Source organism: Stenella coeruleoalba (assembly GCF_951394435.1).
Source record: "Stenella coeruleoalba genome assembly, chromosome: 11".
NCBI lineage: Eukaryota > Metazoa > Chordata > Mammalia > Artiodactyla > Delphinidae > Stenella > Stenella coeruleoalba.
This window is the reverse complement of record NC_137157.1, coordinates 37150296-37171543: the sequence shown is the minus strand read 5'-3', so window position 1 is coordinate 37171543 and position 21248 is coordinate 37150296. Positions and strand designations below refer to the sequence as shown.

The window sequence follows — 21248 nt, the reverse complement described above, 5'->3', positions numbered from 1 at the left end:
AGACATTGCCTCAATTAGTTTTATAATATAGTAGGACAGACAAAAAAAAAATCACCATTATCATTTTTGTCATCCCTCCTTTGGATGACTGCAAGAGCCTTTTTCAATGGTTTTCCTGCTTAGTCGTTTCTCTAAATCACTCTCCACTAGAGTCAGAAAAATGTTTCTAGAGGACAGAGCTGATAAAGTGACTCTCCTGTTTAAAGACTTTAATGGGTCCTCATGTTCTTTAGTATAGAGTACAATTTTTTTCCATGAAATTACTTCTTGCCCTGGATTAATCTTTTACCTTCTATCTCACCACTACCTCCCATCCTTCAGCTTATTTCATACTCTAGCCACTGTAAGTTATTTTCTAACTTTTAACTTATGCATATAGTATTTCCTTACTTAAAATTCCATGTTCCATGTTTCTCAGTTGGCAAACTTCAACTCATTCTACAATTAGATATTATTTTCTTTTATTTGCCCTCCTTGATCCTCCAGCCCCTTTTTACTCCCATCAATTGGATTACGTGATCCTCTTATTTTCATTTCATCCTGTGCTTACATTATATTGTAATTAGTTTTTACCAACCTGTCTACTCCACTATATTGTAAGATTCTGAAATAAGAAACTGTGAATTGTTTACGACTGTATTCCCAAAACCTAAACAAATGTCTAGCAAACAGCATACACTCAAATATACACTGAATTCTGACTAAACAAATACGAGAATGAAAGTTAGTAATATAGCAATATAACATTCAGGCTGAAAGAAATGAAATTAGATAAAAATTCAGACTCACATATTTTATTCCCTTATCTTTTGAAGCAAGTGAGTAGAACATTGGCATTTTTTGAATAATCAAATTAAGATCAGTTTTGGAGACTTTAAAATTTTAATGCTATCTACAATATGAAAAATATATAACCTGGTCTAAATAGCACCCTCAGGAAATTGAATTTGTTTTAAATTCTGTGGAGTGTTTACTCAAATTGCTAAGAACCATCAGGAAGACCATTAAAATGAGAACAGAAAGTACAAAAACATGGAATGTACAATTCTGGTTCCTCAGTGGGGAAAGAATTAATAGAGCTGGAGAATGTTCAGGACAGTGTGCATATCAAGCCCAAGGATACCAATTAGATGCATACTCACTTATTCATCACACTCTAGAAATAAAGAGAACCATTAGCATTTGAATAACGGAAACTTAGAACAATTAAAATACTAAGTTGTGTAGGAAGCAAATTTATAGAGCTTCTCACTCCGGGGTAACAAATAGAAAGAAAAACAAGGGAGGAACTGAATAGCCCCAGTGGCATTCTTGCTGTAAGTCCTGGATGAGGCAATGAGGTGGACTTGATTCAAACACTGATAATAGAACTATGAACTATCAGGACACTTCGACACTTGACCAGTGTGTTCAGTAATTTGTTTCATATAGTCTAGGGTTTGTCCCACATTACTCTTTATTAGATTTTGTCCATAGTAACCCTCAAAAAGAATCAGAAATAATAGGAAAGTAACTAGCTAGTTTATATCAGTTTATAAATAATCAGAAAGTTTCTTAAACCAAATGACAAAGAGAAACTCCCCTCATTGTATACATTAGTCTGTTTAGATCTATATCACGAAACTTAACTTTTGTGGCCAAGCCAGCTGAGCTACTAAAACCCACCTGCAGACTTAGACCTAGCTCGCAGTCTGGGACGAATCCTGGCTCCAGGCTGAGGTTCCAAATCCTCTATGTCACCAGCTCATGGGCTCAAAACAGGACAGTGATCTGTCACACTACTGGTACCACATGGACCTGCATATCCACAGCTCTCCAGATACCAGGTTCAGCTGGTATAGCAGTATAACTATTCATGCTTTATACCTGTTTTTCAGCATCTAAAATCCCCTTGGCTATCAGAAACTGAGTTACCTAGACCTTACCCTGGCCTTCCTAATGGCCGGCCTGATGACCTGACAACTTGATAATGAGGGATATCCCTGACACCTATACATTTCACAAGCTCTTCATTTTTAATAATGGTAATATTTTAAATTTAAAACACTATAGAAAAATGGTATATTAAAAAAGCACTTAATAATGATATTTTACCCTTTAGATTTTAATTATCTATTTCCTTTTTATTTTTATATGTAAATATATGCTATGTTTTTACACTGGAGGTTAATCTGTGATCTAATTTTTATGAATGAAAAATATATGCAGAATGTAGAATATCTTTGATACAAATTTTCAAAGACAATTTTAAGTTAACATAATGGGCCATATTTTTCTTAATGATAGAAGGGTTTATTTTCTAAGATAACTATGTGATTTAGAAAAATCTGCAAGTTTTATTTGTAGCAGCAACTGATTTCCAGTTTACAAATTTAAAAACATACTTTTTGAAATTCTTTTCAGAAGAAAGCCATTATAAAACTTCCTGAATTGCCCCTGAAAATAATGAATGAGTGATTCTCTGTTATTATTAGCATTAAAACTGAGACTTCTTGAATTTTCAAAAAATGTACTTAACATATTGTTAAAAATATTAAATAATAAAAATATTAATGCAAACTATATTCCTGGAGTCACTCAAGTTTATTCTTACCAGATATGCAAATTTATTTATAATGACATTTGCAAATTTGACATTTGCAACTTTTTATACATGCTTACTATTTGAAAAAATGCAAAATTCACTTTTTCCTAATGCTTCAGAAATAATATTTATATCCACCCACAGAAAATTTTTCGATTTTTAAATATGCCATTTATATTTAAAGATGTATCTGATATTTCTATTATACTGGTAAAGAAATTACTCCACAGCTACATACCCTTGTGAGAGACCATTCATTCAACACTTTATATATTCTGTTCAATGAGGAAAAATTATAGGAACTTGAATTTCTTACCAATGAAAATTTCATCATAGAATGGGTTTAGTAATACGCTGTCAACATTTATAAAAAAGACACAACTTTAGAAATGGATAATGGATAACAGTATTCAGATAATCTATTAGAAAGGCCTTTTTTTAAAGAAGGAAAAAGTAATATGAAACTTCAAATGGACTTAGGTTATATATAATTTAATCTGACTTTCAGTTTTCTAACGGGGGCAAAAACAATAGCTTAATTCAAAGCCTTATTCTTAAATGACTGAAGCAACTCTAGACACCATTACCATTTTACCTTCATACTTAGACTACTTTATATAAGCTTTATAAAGGATTAAAAAGTGATTTTATTACCTAGCTCTTGGTAATATCCTCTCAATATCTCTTTAACAGTGGGAAACACTAAATGTATGTATACTGTTAACACCCTAGATTGTCTTAGCTCTTATGTACTCTGACATTTGTGTGATGTTTTCCACTCTACAAAAAGTTATAAAGTAAGCACTACCATTGAATTTCAGAAAATGTAGGTAGCAGTATAAAATACCCATCATCATGGTAAGGGATGGCCAAGAGAGAACCTATATCTTCGTAATATTATAAATTATGTCCAAAGAAAAAAAGACATACACACATGTAGTATAAAAATACAGACAAATATACAGTTCACTTTTAGCTTTTGGGAATTAAGTTGATTAAGTTCGCCTTTAGGTCACCATCTTTCCTTTCTGTGACCTTTTTCCCCTGTAAGGGGCTTCTTTCAGTAACTAGGATTTATGCTGACTCAATCTTTCATGTTTAGAAACTTGCTTTCTTGAAAGGATATGATAAACTAATTTATTTTAATATGTAAATAGCAGGTAAGAGTTTTATGGTCACATGCAGAAGAGAGGTGTTTAGTTTAGTTTAGTTTTGAACAAGGGACAAATCCTCTTAAAACCAACTTATCTCTAATCGCAGGATTCTTTCAGGAATCAGTGAACACTGAGGGAAGTATTTTAAAGGAAATGAATTTTTTCTTCTAATAAAAGTTGAATGCTACGCACAAACATAACACAAAGCAGCAGGATGAAATTACATCACATAAGCAGTCACCTACACTACTACACTGACTTACATTTCATCTTGTCTTATGCTGCAGTATAATAGGTTCAGGGACTAAATATAAGCAGCTATCTGAAGACAGTACATTTTTTTTCCTGCATAAATTTAGACAATGAAAACAAAAGGAAGGGAAAGGACTAAAACATGTTGTTTAGCCTACTTTAGGAGCATTATGAAGATTAGACAACATCATGAGACACATGAGCGTGAGACAGGAGAGAAAGAGCTACAATTGAAAGTTATCTTTTTAACACTTCAGTGGTGTCTTAAAGTAGTTATATACTTCAGCTAGATGCCTAGATGAAGTATAGCTAAAAACTGACAACACAGGATTCTGTGTGTTCCACATTAAACCTCACAGTGCTAAGTGAAAAGCAAGCAGTGATACAAATTTATGCATTGGCTGTTTGTTGAAATAAATTGAATTTTATTACTTTAGATATACACCATGAACTCATGTTTGTGCCTCAAGCATGAAATCACAGGAATGTTGTTTTACTCAATGTTTTCTGAAATCAGACATCACAGAAAGGACTACAATGTTCCAATACTAGACTATCAATCTCTTGCTATTGCCTAAAAATGATAATCTTTTAAAACTTTCAAGCACTTTCTCCAATTTTCTAGAAGCTTCCTGGGTAAAGCAGGAAAGAAACAGCAATATCAAGAATCAATACTGTGAAAAAAATGGGCTGATAAAATAATTTTTTCTCAGTAACTAGAAAGTATATTGCAACTGAAATCATACACTTATTTACAATGGTAAACTCTCAAGTTCCAAAAAGCTTTAACTTTTTTTGTAGCCCGTTAGTAGGACATAAGGTGTTTACACATACTAATGAAGCTTTTATTCTTATTTTTAGAATCAACGTATGGAGATGAATTTTATGAGTATTAAAACTTTTTAAAACACTAAATGACACCTCAGAGCAAGTTCACATTTTTGTATTAGTTACTGCAATAGCTATAAAGTTTTGAAAGAAACTATTTCAAAAAGTTACCTGTATGACAATTTGTATACAAGTAACTCTGATGATCTGGTATGTACATAATTCATTTCGTCAATAGTTAAATTTAAGGAAGAATCTAACTTACCGGTGGATCAGCCCCCTTAGAACCAGTCAGCCCTCCTGTTAGGGATTCGATATCCTGAAAAGGGGAGAGGTGTTGATTGTAAAATGCCACTCAACAGCATGGAGAATTTCCCAGTCCCACAGTGTAATATTTTCTTTAGCTACAAAGTTAGGGCAGTCAGCTATATTTTTGTTTTGTTTTGAGACAATCTTACACACTGTAATGCTATACCAACTGTCATATCTAAAAATCTAGATATTTTCTCCAACTCTGTATAATCTGTAAATAGAAAAAAAATACAAACAGACTAATTATTTTTGAAATATGTAAAGAAAATGGCTCTAGGTGGGAAAGCAGATGTTTCATTCTCTAAGAAGCTGAAGTGAGGGCAGAACAGAAAAAAGAAAATTTAATGAAACTGCAATTTAATATATTATTTGCAAATACTGAACCCATGGAAAATGCTTAAACTACAAAAAAATCTAATTATCTACAGTTCACTCTATTACTATACATAGAAGATGAAAATATTAACAGATATGGACAGATTAGCTATTCTTTTATAAGGATTGATTTCTAATCTTAAATCGGTAACCACAGTAGATCATGCCTGAGAAATGATTACAATTGACAAAGGTATCACAAATGAAGAAATGGGTGATGCTGTGACAAACTCGAGAGCAAGTGCGCTGTTTTAGGAACTAGAGCTCAGCCTTATCAGTTGTACGGCTTTGGTCCCAGGGTTACTAATCATATAGCTTTTTCAAAAGAAGCTAGAATTTTAGGTTTTTAAGTAAAATCTCTCAGGACTTTAATGTTTGCAACTGTTTTAATTTTTAAACCATCCCCCCACTCCTCCCAAACGAAAAAACAAAACAACAACAACAAAACCTGTCTGCTCATAGGTAGATGAATAGGAGTTTGGGGCTAAATTGATAAGTTACAGTTTTTGCTAAAAAGTTTCTTTATTGTGACCCTGGTCACTTCTTATCTGTTTGCATCTAGTTGAATGGATAGGTTTGAGGAACCTGGGGAAATGTATTTCAGTAAGAAATCAAAGATGAAAGAAAGATAATTGAGTAAAGATAGAAGGAAAAGAAATTTAAATATCTATGATCAGAGAAACAGCCAACACCTGGATATCATTAAGAAGATATGCTACTAATTCACTTGGGACTCAATTACATCATTTCACCGGTATCTCAAAAATGGGGAATCTTAACAATAAATATGGGACTCAAATGAGCACGTGCAGGAAACATTAAAGGCAGGGCAGGGAAGAAGGAAGGGATGGTGTGGTGAAAGTTTCCATCTGAAGGAGCTGACTTGATGAGTGATGAATTTCTGCATGCATATTTTATTAAGGGCCATGAATGATAAGGCAACCACAAGAATGCTTGCCAAGAAACTTACTGTCTTCTTCGTAATGCATATATTGTATATAATATTTTTTCCTACCCAGCATCCCTTTGAAGAACTTCTTCCCTCTCCATTCTAGTTCTAAAAGAGGTTTATAAAAATTGTTTCAAATGTTGTAGGGGCCTGCCAGAGAATTAAGGCAATGTGGATTCTATAAGATATAATGGGAGTGTCTTAAGTCCTTGATAATATCATTTGAGCAATGTTTGAAACTGTATGTTCTCCCTGCCTGCAACTTTAAGATAAGTTTCTGGCTCCCAAACACTAAAAGATCCTAATTAATATGTCTGCAATATTAAGTCTATTTTGAAAAGGCCCTCCCTCTCCATCCTATTGAAATTCTTTATTCCAACACCACGCATACCATAAACAATCAAATCATCTAAATTATTTGATCTTATGTGATCTTTAACATTTCTATTGTTATCTAAGTAAATCATGTCAGTATACAATAAAATTAAGCATGAAACATATTTATAAATCGGCAAACAAAATTAGCATTCCTTTTGAATCCAAAGATTAAAATATAATCTAAAAATTGTTTTAGAATTTCATGGAGTGAAATAAAATGGTAATGAAATGGCTAAAGTATTAGATTAACAAAATAAAACACACAGACCTTTACATTTTTTGATAATACTCCTGTTATGACCATGACAAAAAACAAAGTTCTATTCACATGAAAGGTTTCTTCCAAGCACATTTTAAATGAAAAGAACAAAAAAAAGGTGTTAAGTATATTTTGAGTTAATACCTTCGTTATTCATAGAAAGGCATATAAATTATATTAACAATAGAATTTCTGATGACATTATCAGAGAGATAATAGGGAAATTAATTCAGAGAAAAAATATTTTAGCAATTTAGTTGAGGCATTTTGTCATCTTGTTAATTAAAAGTTCTACCATGATTTCTTGCCATCGTAGAAAAGTTGGGCCAATGCTCAGATCTGTAAAATTTTAAACTTTTCATGATAGTCATGGTCTTGAAAAAAAAATAAAGCAACAATAGAATTTTGAAGATGAATGGAAAAGGCATTGGTATTTCTGTTTTTTAACATGTTGAATTAAAGCAAATTATGAACTCATGGCTCTAAAGAGAATACAGATATATTCTTTTATTCTGTTTATTCTTTCAATTAAAAAATCTTTTTTTATCTTATTTTCTATTTTGAGTGTAAGTTGAGAGAGAGTGTCCTACTTGGATAGATGCCCAAATTAAACATGGCTTATCTATCACTTGACGCAAAAAAAATTTTCAGGTGTGAATAACAAGCATAAGTGTGCATGAATGCATTTATGTTGTAAAATTAATAGGTGAAATAAATCCCTTGAGAAACTCTGAAAATAGTTGAAAGTGAGTCAGTCTTTCTGATGGTTGCTGAATATCTTATCTACAAAATATAACTTAAATCTTTGACAAATTTGTCTATCTTGTTATTTACATGTATTTTTATAGAGATAACAAAAAGGGAGACACTAAAAAGTAAAAACATTGATTTCCTAGATGGTTTTTAAACTTACTACTGTAATAATGTTGTTTGATTAAAACATTCAAAACAAACTTTGATTTTTTACTACATTACGGAATTTTTTAAAACTATGTTGCTTACCATATTCATTTAGATTTAATAGCTAATAAAATAATAACTACTTACTGAACATTTACTACATGCAGGCACTCTTTAAATGCTTTATATACATTATAAACAGTTTTATAGGGTAGTTGTAAGAGCCTTACAAAGTAGTTATTTCTTTTCTCACTTAGGCTAAAAGGTTTATATAATTTACCCAAAATCACACAGCTATTAAGAAGTGGGGTTACAAAATATATTTGTTTGACTCCAAACCTACGTTTTTAATACCAGTTGTAGGAGAACAGCTTTATCCTGGAGTCCTGGTGACCTTGCACATATCCACATGGGCCATGTAGGCAAAGCTAACCTTAGGTTGGCCCATGTCTTGGGGGAATATCCTGTGGACCTCCAGGTAAGCAAGTCATGAAGACCTTACACATGGCTGTTTCTCATTCTCCTCCCTGGCACCAATGAGGCATGGAACTTTCCACTGCACTCATCTCCCCCATCCCCAGATCCATCTGCAGGCTATAAAACTGCTAAGGTGCAATATGGAGTGGGCTCCTCCCCAGCAGAGCAGCCTGTCACTCTTGTTGTCTGTCATCTGGCTCATCCAATTTAGTGTTGTCCTGTGGGCCTAGCGACCAAGTATAGAATTGGATTTAGGCTACTGATGTGACTAAGGTGCAAAATTTAAGGAGGCACTCATTTTGAAGGTCATACAGGTGCTGATCCTGCCCCTGCAGGATCCTGACAGTGAGTGCCTCCTTAAATGTTATACCCTAGGCACCTCATTCTTAGACATCTGCAAAAACAAGCTGACACTTGTACAATCCTGAGAGTGAATGACTCCTTAAACTTTGTGCCCTAAGTACCTTACTTGTCTCACCCTAGTCCTGGCCCTTTTAGGGGTGTGGAAAGCTGACACCACGGAGACTTCGTTTATGCTGTATATGTAATATATTCTTTCAATCCATTTGGAATCACTGTCTCCTTCCCAGTCAAATCTACAGAAGTGTGGCAAGCCAACCTGACACCTGTCCCTGCTCAGGGACAGCTTGCTGCTTAATATCAGCATTATATAGCCTCCTTTATACGGCCTGCTGTTATCTACACAGAACCAAATAAACTAGGATCTATTAATTATGGAATCCAATTCACTTCTTAAAAAGAAAATTCAGGTAATGAAAGTTTCACTTCCCTCTCCAAGGTTCAAATACCTGAGCGAGGTTATTAGCAGTCCTTGACACAAGCCGTATACAGTCAGTCTCTTTTAATATGGGAAAACCCTGCTTCTGAGATGGAAACCTGGTAATTCAAGGCTGACCCATGAATCAGAAGTCTTAAGGCTTGGGAACGGCGAGCCACAGATACAGTGGAGCAGTCAGTGTCAGAGCTCTAAGCAGAGTGAAATTTGAGGGCAGCCTGGAGCATGGGTATCACCTCCGCCCAGGTTTAAAATAAACTCCACTTTGTGCTGCACTGATGCTGTTGGTTGCCCATCTGCAACTTTTTCCCTTGCTCTAAAAGTTGACATATTTTTCCCTTGACAGACAATTTGAATGATGGAGCTATAGGGATTAATCATGTGGTTTGCCCTGCAGATCATTAAGTTCAGATGTTGTAAATCTTGCTTCCTCTGTGTGGAGGTAGGAAAAAGGAGGATATTAGAAGTTGAGGTTTCACTCAGGGCTATTGCTGGATCCTTATTTTTATCCCTGAAAAGTACGATCAGCCAGTTACGGTCAAGGGAAAGATGTTAAGGTAGCTTGGGTATCAAATACATTAAAAATGAAGAATAGAAAATTCTAAACAGTCAGTTGAATCTAACATTGCACATGCCATCAGACCCAGAATATCTTAAAACCTAATAGTTACATTTAAAGTTAATATCAAGTTTTCAAGTACTACTCTTCTAAAGAATCACTTTACATAGTATGAAAATACTTAATGCATTACAATATTGTTACCAGCTATGAGTATTTTGAAATTTGATTTATGCATATTTGTAATTTGCAATTATTTTAGAATATCTTTAGAGGAAAGTGATTATATTTCAATATAGAGTACATTTTCATGCACTAAACAATCTATCAAAAATATATTAGTATAGTGAAATCAATAGGAAAACATCAACCATATTTACTGAATTATTATATTTAAAATTTGTTTCAAGGTCTTTAAAAATATGATGAGACATTTTATGTTTGTAGAGAAGTTTACAAAATTCATATATTCAAAATATCAAAATTAAGCATTTCTCTCATCCGTTTAATGGAAAACTTCCCCCCAAATATCCCTCACGTTCCGTTCTCTCTCGATGCAGGCTTTTGTCCCCGCTACGTCACTGCTACCCCTCTTATCAAGGCTGCCAATGACAACCAATTAGCTGAATCAACTGTCAATGTTCATCATCATTTTTCTTGTCTCTAAGTCACATTTGACACAGTTAACCACTCCATCCTTCCTGAAATACTTTTTGTCTTAGTATCCATTGAGTTTCACCTTCTGTGTAATTTTATTTAGTACCATGGCTCCTAAGTACCATGTATGCTAATGAATTCTGGATTCCTTTTATCCTCAGAGATTTACACTGCCTACAACCTCCACTTGGGTGTATTACAGTTATCTAAAACAATGCAAAATCAAACTTGATTTTCACCTGAAAACCTCCCCCAAATTAGGTTTCTGTCCCAGTACTGTCCATCTTGACATCACCATGTACCCAGTTTCTTAGGTCCAAATCCATCAGCAAATCCTGCCAATTCTATCTTTAAAATATGGCTTGAATTAGACTATTTCTTACCACCTGCATTACTACCAACCTGATCCCTTGGACCAAATCAACAATATTCTCCCTTGGGCTAAAGAATGATCTTCCTAACTGTTGTCCTGCATCTGTTCTTGTATCTTCATTCCTCATATATTCTGCACACTGCAGTCAGAGCTATCTATTTAAAATGCACATTAAATCAGATTACTCCCATGATCCAAACCCCTCCATGGTTTCCCACTAATCTTAGAACAAAATACAAACTTATTACTATGTCATGCAAGCCCTGTGATGATCTGGCTTTGCCCACTTCACTGATCTTGTCTTTTGCCATATCCTTCTTTCTCATGCCACCCAGCCACACTGGCTCCATTGCTGTGTGAAAAACAAGCCAAATATAACTAACTGTCTAAATCAGTGAAGGTTCTACCCGGTAACAAAAGGCAAACTCGAAAACAACGTAAAAGAGCATTTAATCAGAGGATATTTTATAGAGGTATGGAGGGTTTAATGGATCCAGCGGAATGTGAAGCATGGAGACTGACGGAAAATCATAATAACCACTCCAAGCCCAAAGGAGTAAAGGTAAAAGAACAATGTTGTCACGAGTTCAGCAAGGGATGAGCACCACTCATCAGCCTCTAGAGCAGTTTGCCACACATGGAGCTCAACAAGTACTTTTTGAATGGATGACTGACTGACTGAATGAGTGAAGCAGGTAATATAATTTTATACCTAAAACAGCCAAGTCTCAGAGTATACAAATGATGAAGGATTTCTAATTGTTGTATAAATGTATCACTTTGAAAGCATGGCTCAAGGTAATAGTGTCTGTACACCAAATCTTTTTCGAATGCCTGAATGAACAAGTTAATGAATGACTTGCCCAAGATCACACAGCCGGTAAATGCTCCAAAGAAGCTTTGAAACCCTGGGTGTTATAACCCCAAGCACAGTGTACATTTTTTTCCATTATACATCACTAATGAGATATCCTCCTTAAAAAAGACACTCAACTCTATATTATCTTGAGGCAATACATTTCTATATATCCCAGAGTTTCTAGTTCATAAGAAGGAAAATACACAAGATGATTTAATAGATAATAAACAATACATTAAGTTTATCTTCTGGTGAAATACTGTCAATACTTCAAATTAAAGACCTGATACCCTAATTATTGCACAATAAATAAATCAGTGCTTGATAACTTTATATAACATATGTGCTGAGCATTAATAAATAGTTCAAATACATTACACTAAAAATCAATAATGTTTATTTTTATGTAACATTTCATAGTGTGTAGGTACATAGCACTGGCAATGAGTAACAGTCAGAAAACAAAATTTCTTTTAAAAAATCATTCAGTTTTTTACATAAGGCTTAATGGAAACAATCTTTCATCCCAGAACACCAGCTCCTTGAGGCAAGCATCCAAATAATGAAGCTGAGTTTATTAATGAGGCATCTTCCTCCTCTACCAGGCTTAAGCTGTTAGTGTTTTCTTGGCAACTTTACAGGGTAAATTTCCGGGGAGGCAGAGAAGAAGCAAGAAACACACACAACCAATAAATCGTCTTTCTTATGGAAGCCAGAAAGAGTCCTATTTAGTCATTCTTTAAATTTTTTTAATAAAGGAAAATATCTACACTCTTACTGCAAGCATAGTCCAGCCCAAATCCGAATTTTCCCTGAGCCACACAATTAATTCCTTCAAATGAGAATGACTGAGCATCTGTTATGACTGAGGCACTGTGCTGGACACAGAGAGCATGATGATGAATAAGTCAAGGTCACAGCTTTCAAAGAGTTCACAGTCTCGTAGGGCATGAGAATGACAAAGACAATTTAGTCAACAAATGCATGTTGCACACAAAATAAGCACAAGGCACCACACTGAATCTGGTGTATGGAATCCAGACGCTATGACATCCTCTCTGACTTCAAGGATCTTTCAGAATGTCAATCTGAAGAATAACATGAGGAAGAATTCAGAGAAATAAGGTGCTGAATTTACAACATATAGGGGTTGTAAAGGGAAATTTTATAAAGTGACAGTAAGTCTGAGTATTTCATGTTGCTGGAATTGTATTTGTTTTTGAACGCACACTGGGTAAGTCTGCCCTAAGACCTTGGTTGGGTAACATAATAATTAACCTTTATTAAGCATTTACTGTACCAGATGCCATGCTGAGAGTTCTATTGCCTCATTAAAAAGCATCCCAGCTCTTTTAGCTGATTATTTTCACCATTTTTAAGATGATGGAACTGAGTCTTCAAGAGTTTAAATGACTTGACAAAGGTTACATTAACTACTAAGTGTTCAAAGCTAAACAGGCTAACTTCAGAGGCAATGATTTTTAACTATTATGCTCTCTTGAGTAAGTGGAGGTGTGGAAAAAAATGTGGAGGACATCTTGGCATGCCATATAGTGACTTGGCAGAAAACATACTTATTCAATATTTGTAGAAGAAATGAATAAAACTGCAAGCAGAATTTTTCTGAGGTGAGGTGGATATTCTCTGATGGAAAAACGAATATCCTTGTCTGACCTACAGATAAGAGCGTTAATGCCACTGGATTTAGCAAAAAAGTAAAATTCCAAAGATTTTTGTTATATATTTCTAAGTTCAAAGTATCCTTTTCAAACTCAAACCTAGACAGGAAATCTAATATGTATCAAAAACATAATTGTGTCAGTGTTGCATGGAATAGGGTTTTCTGAAGAAAGTACCAAAGAGATTTAAGGTTCTGCCTTTTCCATGGAGTGCCCTCTTTGAAGCACTTTCCATTATGATTTTTTTGTGCTGCTTTTTTCCTTGTCTATTCCCTTCCATATGGCTGAGGTGATAAAGGGAACCTTTTGCTAAATCCTGACTCAGACTCAGCTCCTTTTTGCCAACTTTTACACATTGATGGGTACTTGTTATCTCAGATTTAATATGGTCACATCAGACCTCATCTCCTCTCCTCCTCTGCCATTACTCTGGGCAACTGCCTCCATCCAATTTCTTCTCCCAGCATTTATCTCTTTTGGCATTTCCAATAAACAGTCAATTGAGATTTCTGGAGGTCAATAGAGTGTTCCCTCACTCTGGTATTCAAATACCAAGCCAGTCAATTTTTCCTTCTAGATATCTGCTTAGTTCAATCTACTACCTCCTTTCATCATCCACTCCATTCACTACCTTAGTTCAAAGCCTCATTTTATTTTTCCCCTATTCCTGGATTTCTCCAAAATAGTGTCTTTTTGAGTTCTTTTTTTCTACTCTCATCCTTATACAATCTCTTCTCCAGAGAAGTGTTTCTCACAATGTGACCTGGAAACTAGTAGCATCAGTGTCACCTACGAACTTACAAATGCATTTTCTTGGGGTTTACTCCAGTCCTGCTGAATCAGAAACTCTTAACAAGCCCTCCAAGTGAGTCTGAGGCAGGCTAAACTTTAAGAACCACTACTTCAGAATGATGTGTTTTAAATGGAAATATGTATATGTCACTCCTATACTCAAAATCCTTAATAAGATCCTATTCTTTTTAGGATGAAAAACATATCAAGCATATTTATGCATGAAGTCATTCATTATATAGTTCTAGACTTTTCTTATTTCACTTTTTACCACTTCCTCAAAAGAAACCTTATACTCTCTATCATAATGAACCCTGTACTTCCCTTTTGTGTCAAGTGTTTTCTTACTTCTATGCTTCTGCTCCACAGATCCTTCTGCCTAGAAAGACACCCCTCACTCCTCTGGTTAAATCTTACCCTTTGAGACTCAGCCCAGGCATCACCTCCTCTCAGGAGACTTTCCTGAGTCCCTCAAGCTGGGGTAATGGTTCTTCCACAGCATCTTCCACTTAACCCACTCACAACTCTACCACATCATTTTATAATTGTCATTCTACTCATCTGTCTTTGCCATCCATTTGAGGGCTAAATTAGCTCAGTGAGGCACTTACCATCTCTGTATCTTCGGTAGTTATCACAAAGCATGACCAATAAATGTTAAAGGAATTTCATAAATTTATGTTGAATCCTCCCATGAACTCCTATAAGGAAAGGGCAAGCTGACTGGCTGACAGTAGTACTTGAGATCACTTTGAAATGTTCATTATCCTATATTAGTACATTTTCATTCTGGATATATATCAGTTTGGTTAGTGTATACCAGCCATTGAGAAGCTGATTATCTTTGAGTTTACTGCAGAATTTACATTTCTGGATGGCAAGACTGATGATCAGATATTTTTGTTAACACAATAGAGGACCAATCATCCCAAGAGAACCTGGCTGAGGAGTAGCCAACAGCCCTTTAATTCTACCTCAAGCCTACAAGATGTAACACACATGCAAGAAGAAATATCTTAGTGATCAAGAGAACAGGTTCAAGCCTAGCTTCACTACTTACTAGCTATGTGACCTTGGGCAAATTGCTTTATATACCTCATGTAAAATAAGTCAACCTATGTCTTACTACTTATCTTAGGAGGACCTTGGACTATTAATTACAATTGTTCATGGAAAGTTAAGTTGATAATCTATAGTAAATTATCAATTAAAAGTAGCTATTATTAAGCATGGAATAATGTACAGGTACAGATTAGATTATACATGTACAAAATAAAGATAGTCCTTGGACACATTACATAATGATATACATTGAAACAGATAAGCATTAGCATGCATGTAGATGAGACCAACATACAGATTAATTTTAGGTACGAATCTCCATTAAATTTCTAGAATGTATTTTCCCTGAAAGGCAAGATATCCTAAGTTTCATACTTTACCTCCTCAATTATCCCTATAATTTTCATGCATTTCTATGACTTTGGTTCTTATAAATTTTTCACCAATAGTATTTTTTAAATACGTAATTTTTATTCTCCCTACTAAAGTTTGAGGAATCTTTTTGCTGTAGAGTAAGAATTATTTTTTGTATAAAATTTATGAATGTATACACAATTTACTCCTCTTTCAGTGTTGTGTTATCTGACGTCACATATTTATATACCATGGTGGGCAGCTTTAAGCCTGTTTGAAATGTGCTATAGCAATTTAGAGGAAGGATCCAACATTTAAAAGAGGATATCAGTGTTACGATCCTAGGTACACAAAATTTGTGGAAATTTATCTATCAGTCTTTATTGTTTGAGAGTCAGACTCAATTACTATGATCTTAATTTATAATTAAACCTTCAATTATATGATGCTTGATCTTTCCCTGACACAAAACACAAGTAGATATCTAGGAAAAAATACAATACCCCATGCTTTTTAAAAAATCAGGTTTTATGTTTAACTCAGTAAATAATAGCCTAAAACTTTTACTGGGTTAAAAAAAAAAACTGGATATTATCCTGAGGTGACTTTTTTAGAGGAAAGAATAAAATATATCTCTTTTCCAACTATTATCAGCAATTCCACTGACTGCAGTACCTTAAAGACATGTATCATTCTGATTTATAAATAACTACAAGGAAGAATTGATTGTGAACTGAAAACAAAAATAGGGCAAGTAGTCTATTTAAAAATAAATATGTATATTACAGATATTTCTAACAAATATCTAACCATATCTGTCTAAATTTTATGTATTAGACCAATTAACATATATAGTTTTTCAAGGTAATCATGAGAAATTGGCTAGAAAGCAGATTAAATATTTTCAAATCCATTAAGTTCACACTTACAGACAAGTCTGGTACAGGATTTTCAGCTAAATATTAAGTATTTCATGATAATACCTTAATTTTGGAAATAACAGTCATGTAGGAATCAGGTAGAGAGATTAGAACTAGATAAAACAGTAATAAGTAGCATTATCTAAAATAAGATATGCAAAATTTTCAGAAAGAAGTCTAATTTGAATCTAAGGGATATGCAGACAACTTCCCTCTATATTGCTATTTTCTTTTAAGAAAAAAACTTATCAAGTTCTAAACCATAGGAAATAGATTTTAAATTCATTTCCTATCTCTTCTGTTTTTGAAGTAAAGAATGATGACTATAATGGTAACCAGAAATAGCAAGAGGACTATAATTTCTCTATTTTTTCTTCTGAGCAGCTCCATTTCAATCGATGCTACCAGGATTCTGATATGAATCAATGTTTGCAATATCAATATCACATTCTCAAAATACTATTAAATAAAAGCAAATGAAACTGACTGAAATCAGAGCATAACATATACTGATATTATGCAATTAAACTAATTGAGATTATATCATAGTGTGAGAGACTTCCAACCTGGAGATTTAGTCAATGACAGAATGCTCTATAGTCGGTGTATGTTCTATAGACAGTCTTGTTTTCTTCTATTCAACTGAACAGGTTCCCAAAAAACCCAACCAATATCAAAGTTTATAATAAATATGCTTTGATTTATAAGATATAGTAAATCAAATATAATTGGAATATTTTATATTCAGATCTCTCCTTTCTTTAATATTTCTGAAACTTGTTTTTCCTTATTTATTATTCCTCCCAGATGTAAAGGAGAGCATTCAACTGAGCCACACAGCCAGATAAGAATTCCAAAGTGCACAGAATTCTAAGTCTCTTGAGATTAGTGCGGTGGCAAAGAAATTTGGCTATTTCTCTTAAATGAAGCCCTCCAGACAATAAATGCAGATAGTCCTCACTTTGCACGATACAGTGTTAACCAAATCTGGTGAATATAAGAACTATGTCCTGGTTTTGCATGGCTCTGTGGCAATTCAGTTGCTGTGTAAAGCAAGGCCACAGCTCCTCTGGTTCCAACATGCACTGGTTTCAGTTAACACAGTAGCATGCAAAGTAAGAACTGCCTGCAGTTACTTTTAGATGGTAGATTAGTCTTTATTCCTTTGCCTCCAGCATCCCCAAAACTAGATTGTGAATCCTGAATACATAATGCAGTAGCTATGTATAACCCAATATTAAAATTGGAATCCTTCTCAATTTTAGCTTGGCCCAAAGGCTAAGAACAATGCTATGGTGACAAGCATCCCCACATCCTCAAGCAAGGAGTTGCACCAGGTCTTGCTAAAATACTGTAAAGAAATGTTCTGCCAGAATTGAAAAGCATCTTCTCTTAATGGGGCACTATTGAAATATTGGGTAGAAAAAAATATATATCGTTTTATATACATTAAGCACATTTAATATGGGATCTATCCTTTTAACAAAATTTTAAGTGCACAATGCAGTACTATTAACTGTAGCCGCAATATTGTACAGCAGGTCTCTAGAACTTACACATTTTACATAACTGACACATTACACCTGTTGGTTATCAACTCCTCATTTCCCACTCTCCATAACCCCTTGAAACCACTACTCTCTAATTCTATGACTTTGACTATTTTAGATACTTCATATAAGTAGAATCATGCAGAATTTGTTCTTCTGTGACTGCCTTATTTTACTTAACATAATATCTTCAAGGTTCATCCATCTTGTTGCATTTGGCAGGATTTCCTTCTTTTTAATGGCTGTATAATATTCCATTGTGTGTATACATGTCTGTGTGTGTGTGTGTACACATATCACATTTTCTTTATCCATTCATCCATGTAGATCTTTTGCACATCTCAGCTGCTGTGAATAGTGCCCCAGTGAAAAATATTTTTGAGACTGTGATTTAAATTATTGTGCATAAATACCCAGAAGTGAGGTTGCTGGATTACATGGTACTTCTATTTTTAATTTTTTGAGGAATCTCTATACTGTTTTTCACACTGGCTACACCATTTTGCATTCCCACCAACAGTGTACAAGGGTTCCAATTTCTCTACATCTTCACCAACATTTGTTATCTTCTTTGTGTATAGTACAGTATCTTTGTTTTTCAGGATGTTTGGCATCTTCAGACATGGGCACCAAAGTCTGTCCCTGTTTCTCACTCCTTAACCCCAAAGCACCCCCCCCCCACCCACATACAGACACATACACACACATTTCTGAGGACTAGATGGGGGCTGCACAGGAAGGAGTGCATCTTGAAATGTAGTTGACCCAAAAGGACTACCTAGAAGGATTAAGCAAACTAGCCTGGTGGTGGATGAGTGGAATCCCCGGGGATAAGGAGTGTATTAACTTCTTATTGATGCTTTAACAGATTACTATAAATTTAGTGCCTTAAAACAATACAAATTTATTCTCTTACAGTTTTGGAGACCAGAAACCTGAAAATTAAGGTGTTGGCAGGGCTGTGTTCCTTCTGGAGACTTCAGTGGAGAATCTACTTTCTTGCGTTTTCCAGCTTCTAGAGGCCACCTACTTTCCTTGGCTCATAGTGCCACTCTCCATCTTCAAAGAGCACCAGTTTAATTTCTGATTCTACCTTCACATCTTCTTTTTCTGACTCTAACCCTCTTGCCTCCCTCTTAGAAGGACCCTTATGATAACATTGGATCACCCAAGTAACTCAGAACAATCTCCCCATCTCAAGATCCTTTAAATGTACCTACAAAGTCCCATTTACCGTGTTAGGTAACATATTTTCAAGTTCTGGGAATTAAGACGTGGACATCTTTGGGGGACCATTATTCAACCTACCACAAGGGGATATTAAAAATGCAAGCCAGAGTAGGCTTGGCCTGAATCACAGGATGTATGAGGATACTTCAGATTCAAAACAAATAACACTTTCTTGACCATCCCAGCCAGCAGTTTGTTTGCTTGTTTTTGTTTTTGCACCCTAAAATAAAAATGTCAAATATAATTTAAAAAAAATCCATCCACTGAATTTTCATTATATTTATTTTCATATATATTGGGTTCACCAAAATTTTGTTCGGGTTTTTCTCTAAGATCTTACGAAGAATCCGAACAAACTTTTTGGCCAACCCAATATATTGTCTTACATTATCATTCTATGTGTTTTCTTTCCACATAAATTCTGACTCCTTTAGCAGAGATTTATCTAACTATGTTCTGTGGGTTCTCAAAAAATACATTCATTCATAAAACCCCAAAGCCATGGAAGGAGGCTTGGAGTAGACAGTTGCCTATATGGTGGTAGCAAGGCCTTCTTAAGGTCTCTGCCAAAAAGTAACTCCTTTCAGGTCCCAGTACCTGATAGTCTCCCATGATACATTATTTTTCTATTCTAAGTTATTGAAACCTAAGGCATAATTAAAAGATAACACATTATTATAATAGTCACTAACACTAAGTGAATCATTTCCACAGATTCTATCCAATCTTAAGCACCTCAAGTGCAAACTCAATGGGAAGAAGTACATTAAGTTACTCATTCTTTCATTGTCCACAATGCATTTGCCAAATGTCTTGCACATAAAATAAGATTACTTCAACAAGTACCTATTGAGGGATAATAGCTCAAAGCAAATTTTAATCAGTCATGGGAAGGAGATGCATCATTTCGCACCAGAGGTAACACCCAGGGAGAGAATTCCATAAAGAAGAAAATTATCAAAAAGGGAAAGGGAAGAAAAGATACATCTCACTTATTTTGCAGTATTGTTTATGATATCTTTGGAAACTGTGGTAGGAAGTCTCTAAAATGGATCTCAACGATCCCATTTCCTAAATTTCATGTCTGTGTAATCCTCTCCCCTTGAGTATGAGCTGGAACTAGTGAAAATGTAGTAAAAGTGATGAGATGTCACTTCTGAGACTAGGTTACAAAACCTGTGATCTCTCTCTCTCTGTCTCTCTCAGTCTCTGTCTCTCTCAACCCTCTGGAGAGGCTGCCACATTACAAGTATTGCTATGGGGAGGTCCATGGGGCAAGAAACTAATGTCTCATGCCAATAAGCAGCCAGGAAATAAAGCCATGTAAGTGAACTCAGAAGCCACTCCTCCCCTACTTGAGATTAAGATGACTGCAGCCCGGCTGATACTTAGATTGCAGGCTTATGAGAGACTTTGAGTCTGAGGACCCAGGCAAACCACACCAAATCCCTACCCACAGAGACTGTAAGATAATAAATGCTGTTGTTTTGAGTCAGTTGGTTTTGAGTTTTACACAACTGCATAATTGTTTATTACTCAGGGATAGATAACTAATACAGCAACTAAACAGGAATAGATAACTAATACAGCAACTAAACTCAATATTCACACAGTTCTAATAATATTCACCATATAAGGGCTCATGAATAAAATAAAAATATTTCACAGAATTAAATTTTTTGTACCAGTGAATCAATAAAAGAAATAAGCATTTTTCTTGTTCTGGTTTTTATGCATTTGTACAACTCTAATTATATTTCTAAAAGTAAAGGAATGTTGGGGAAAAAACATTAAGTGATCAACCGATTGACTGCACTGTTATTAACAATTCTCAGTATGAATTATAAAAAGTATGCAAAACTCACAATGTATCTTCTTCCATATACATTTCTGTTGTCTTGGCCATTTCTGAATATTTAAGAATTCTTAAATTTCTAAGAAAAATATTT

General features: G+C 34.6%; 1 protein-coding gene across 1 annotated transcript in view; it reads right to left on the bottom strand.

Moving 5' to 3' along the window:
- PPFIA2 (PTPRF interacting protein alpha 2) overlaps positions 1-21248 on the bottom strand; it is a 474947-nt gene that overhangs the window by 385484 nt on the left and 68215 nt on the right. Inside the window, exon 3 of the mRNA XM_079936903.1 lies at positions 5084-5137. Coding sequence (XP_079793029.1) covers positions 5084-5137 — 54 coding nt within the window. The remainder of the gene's footprint in view (positions 1-5083; positions 5138-21248) is intronic.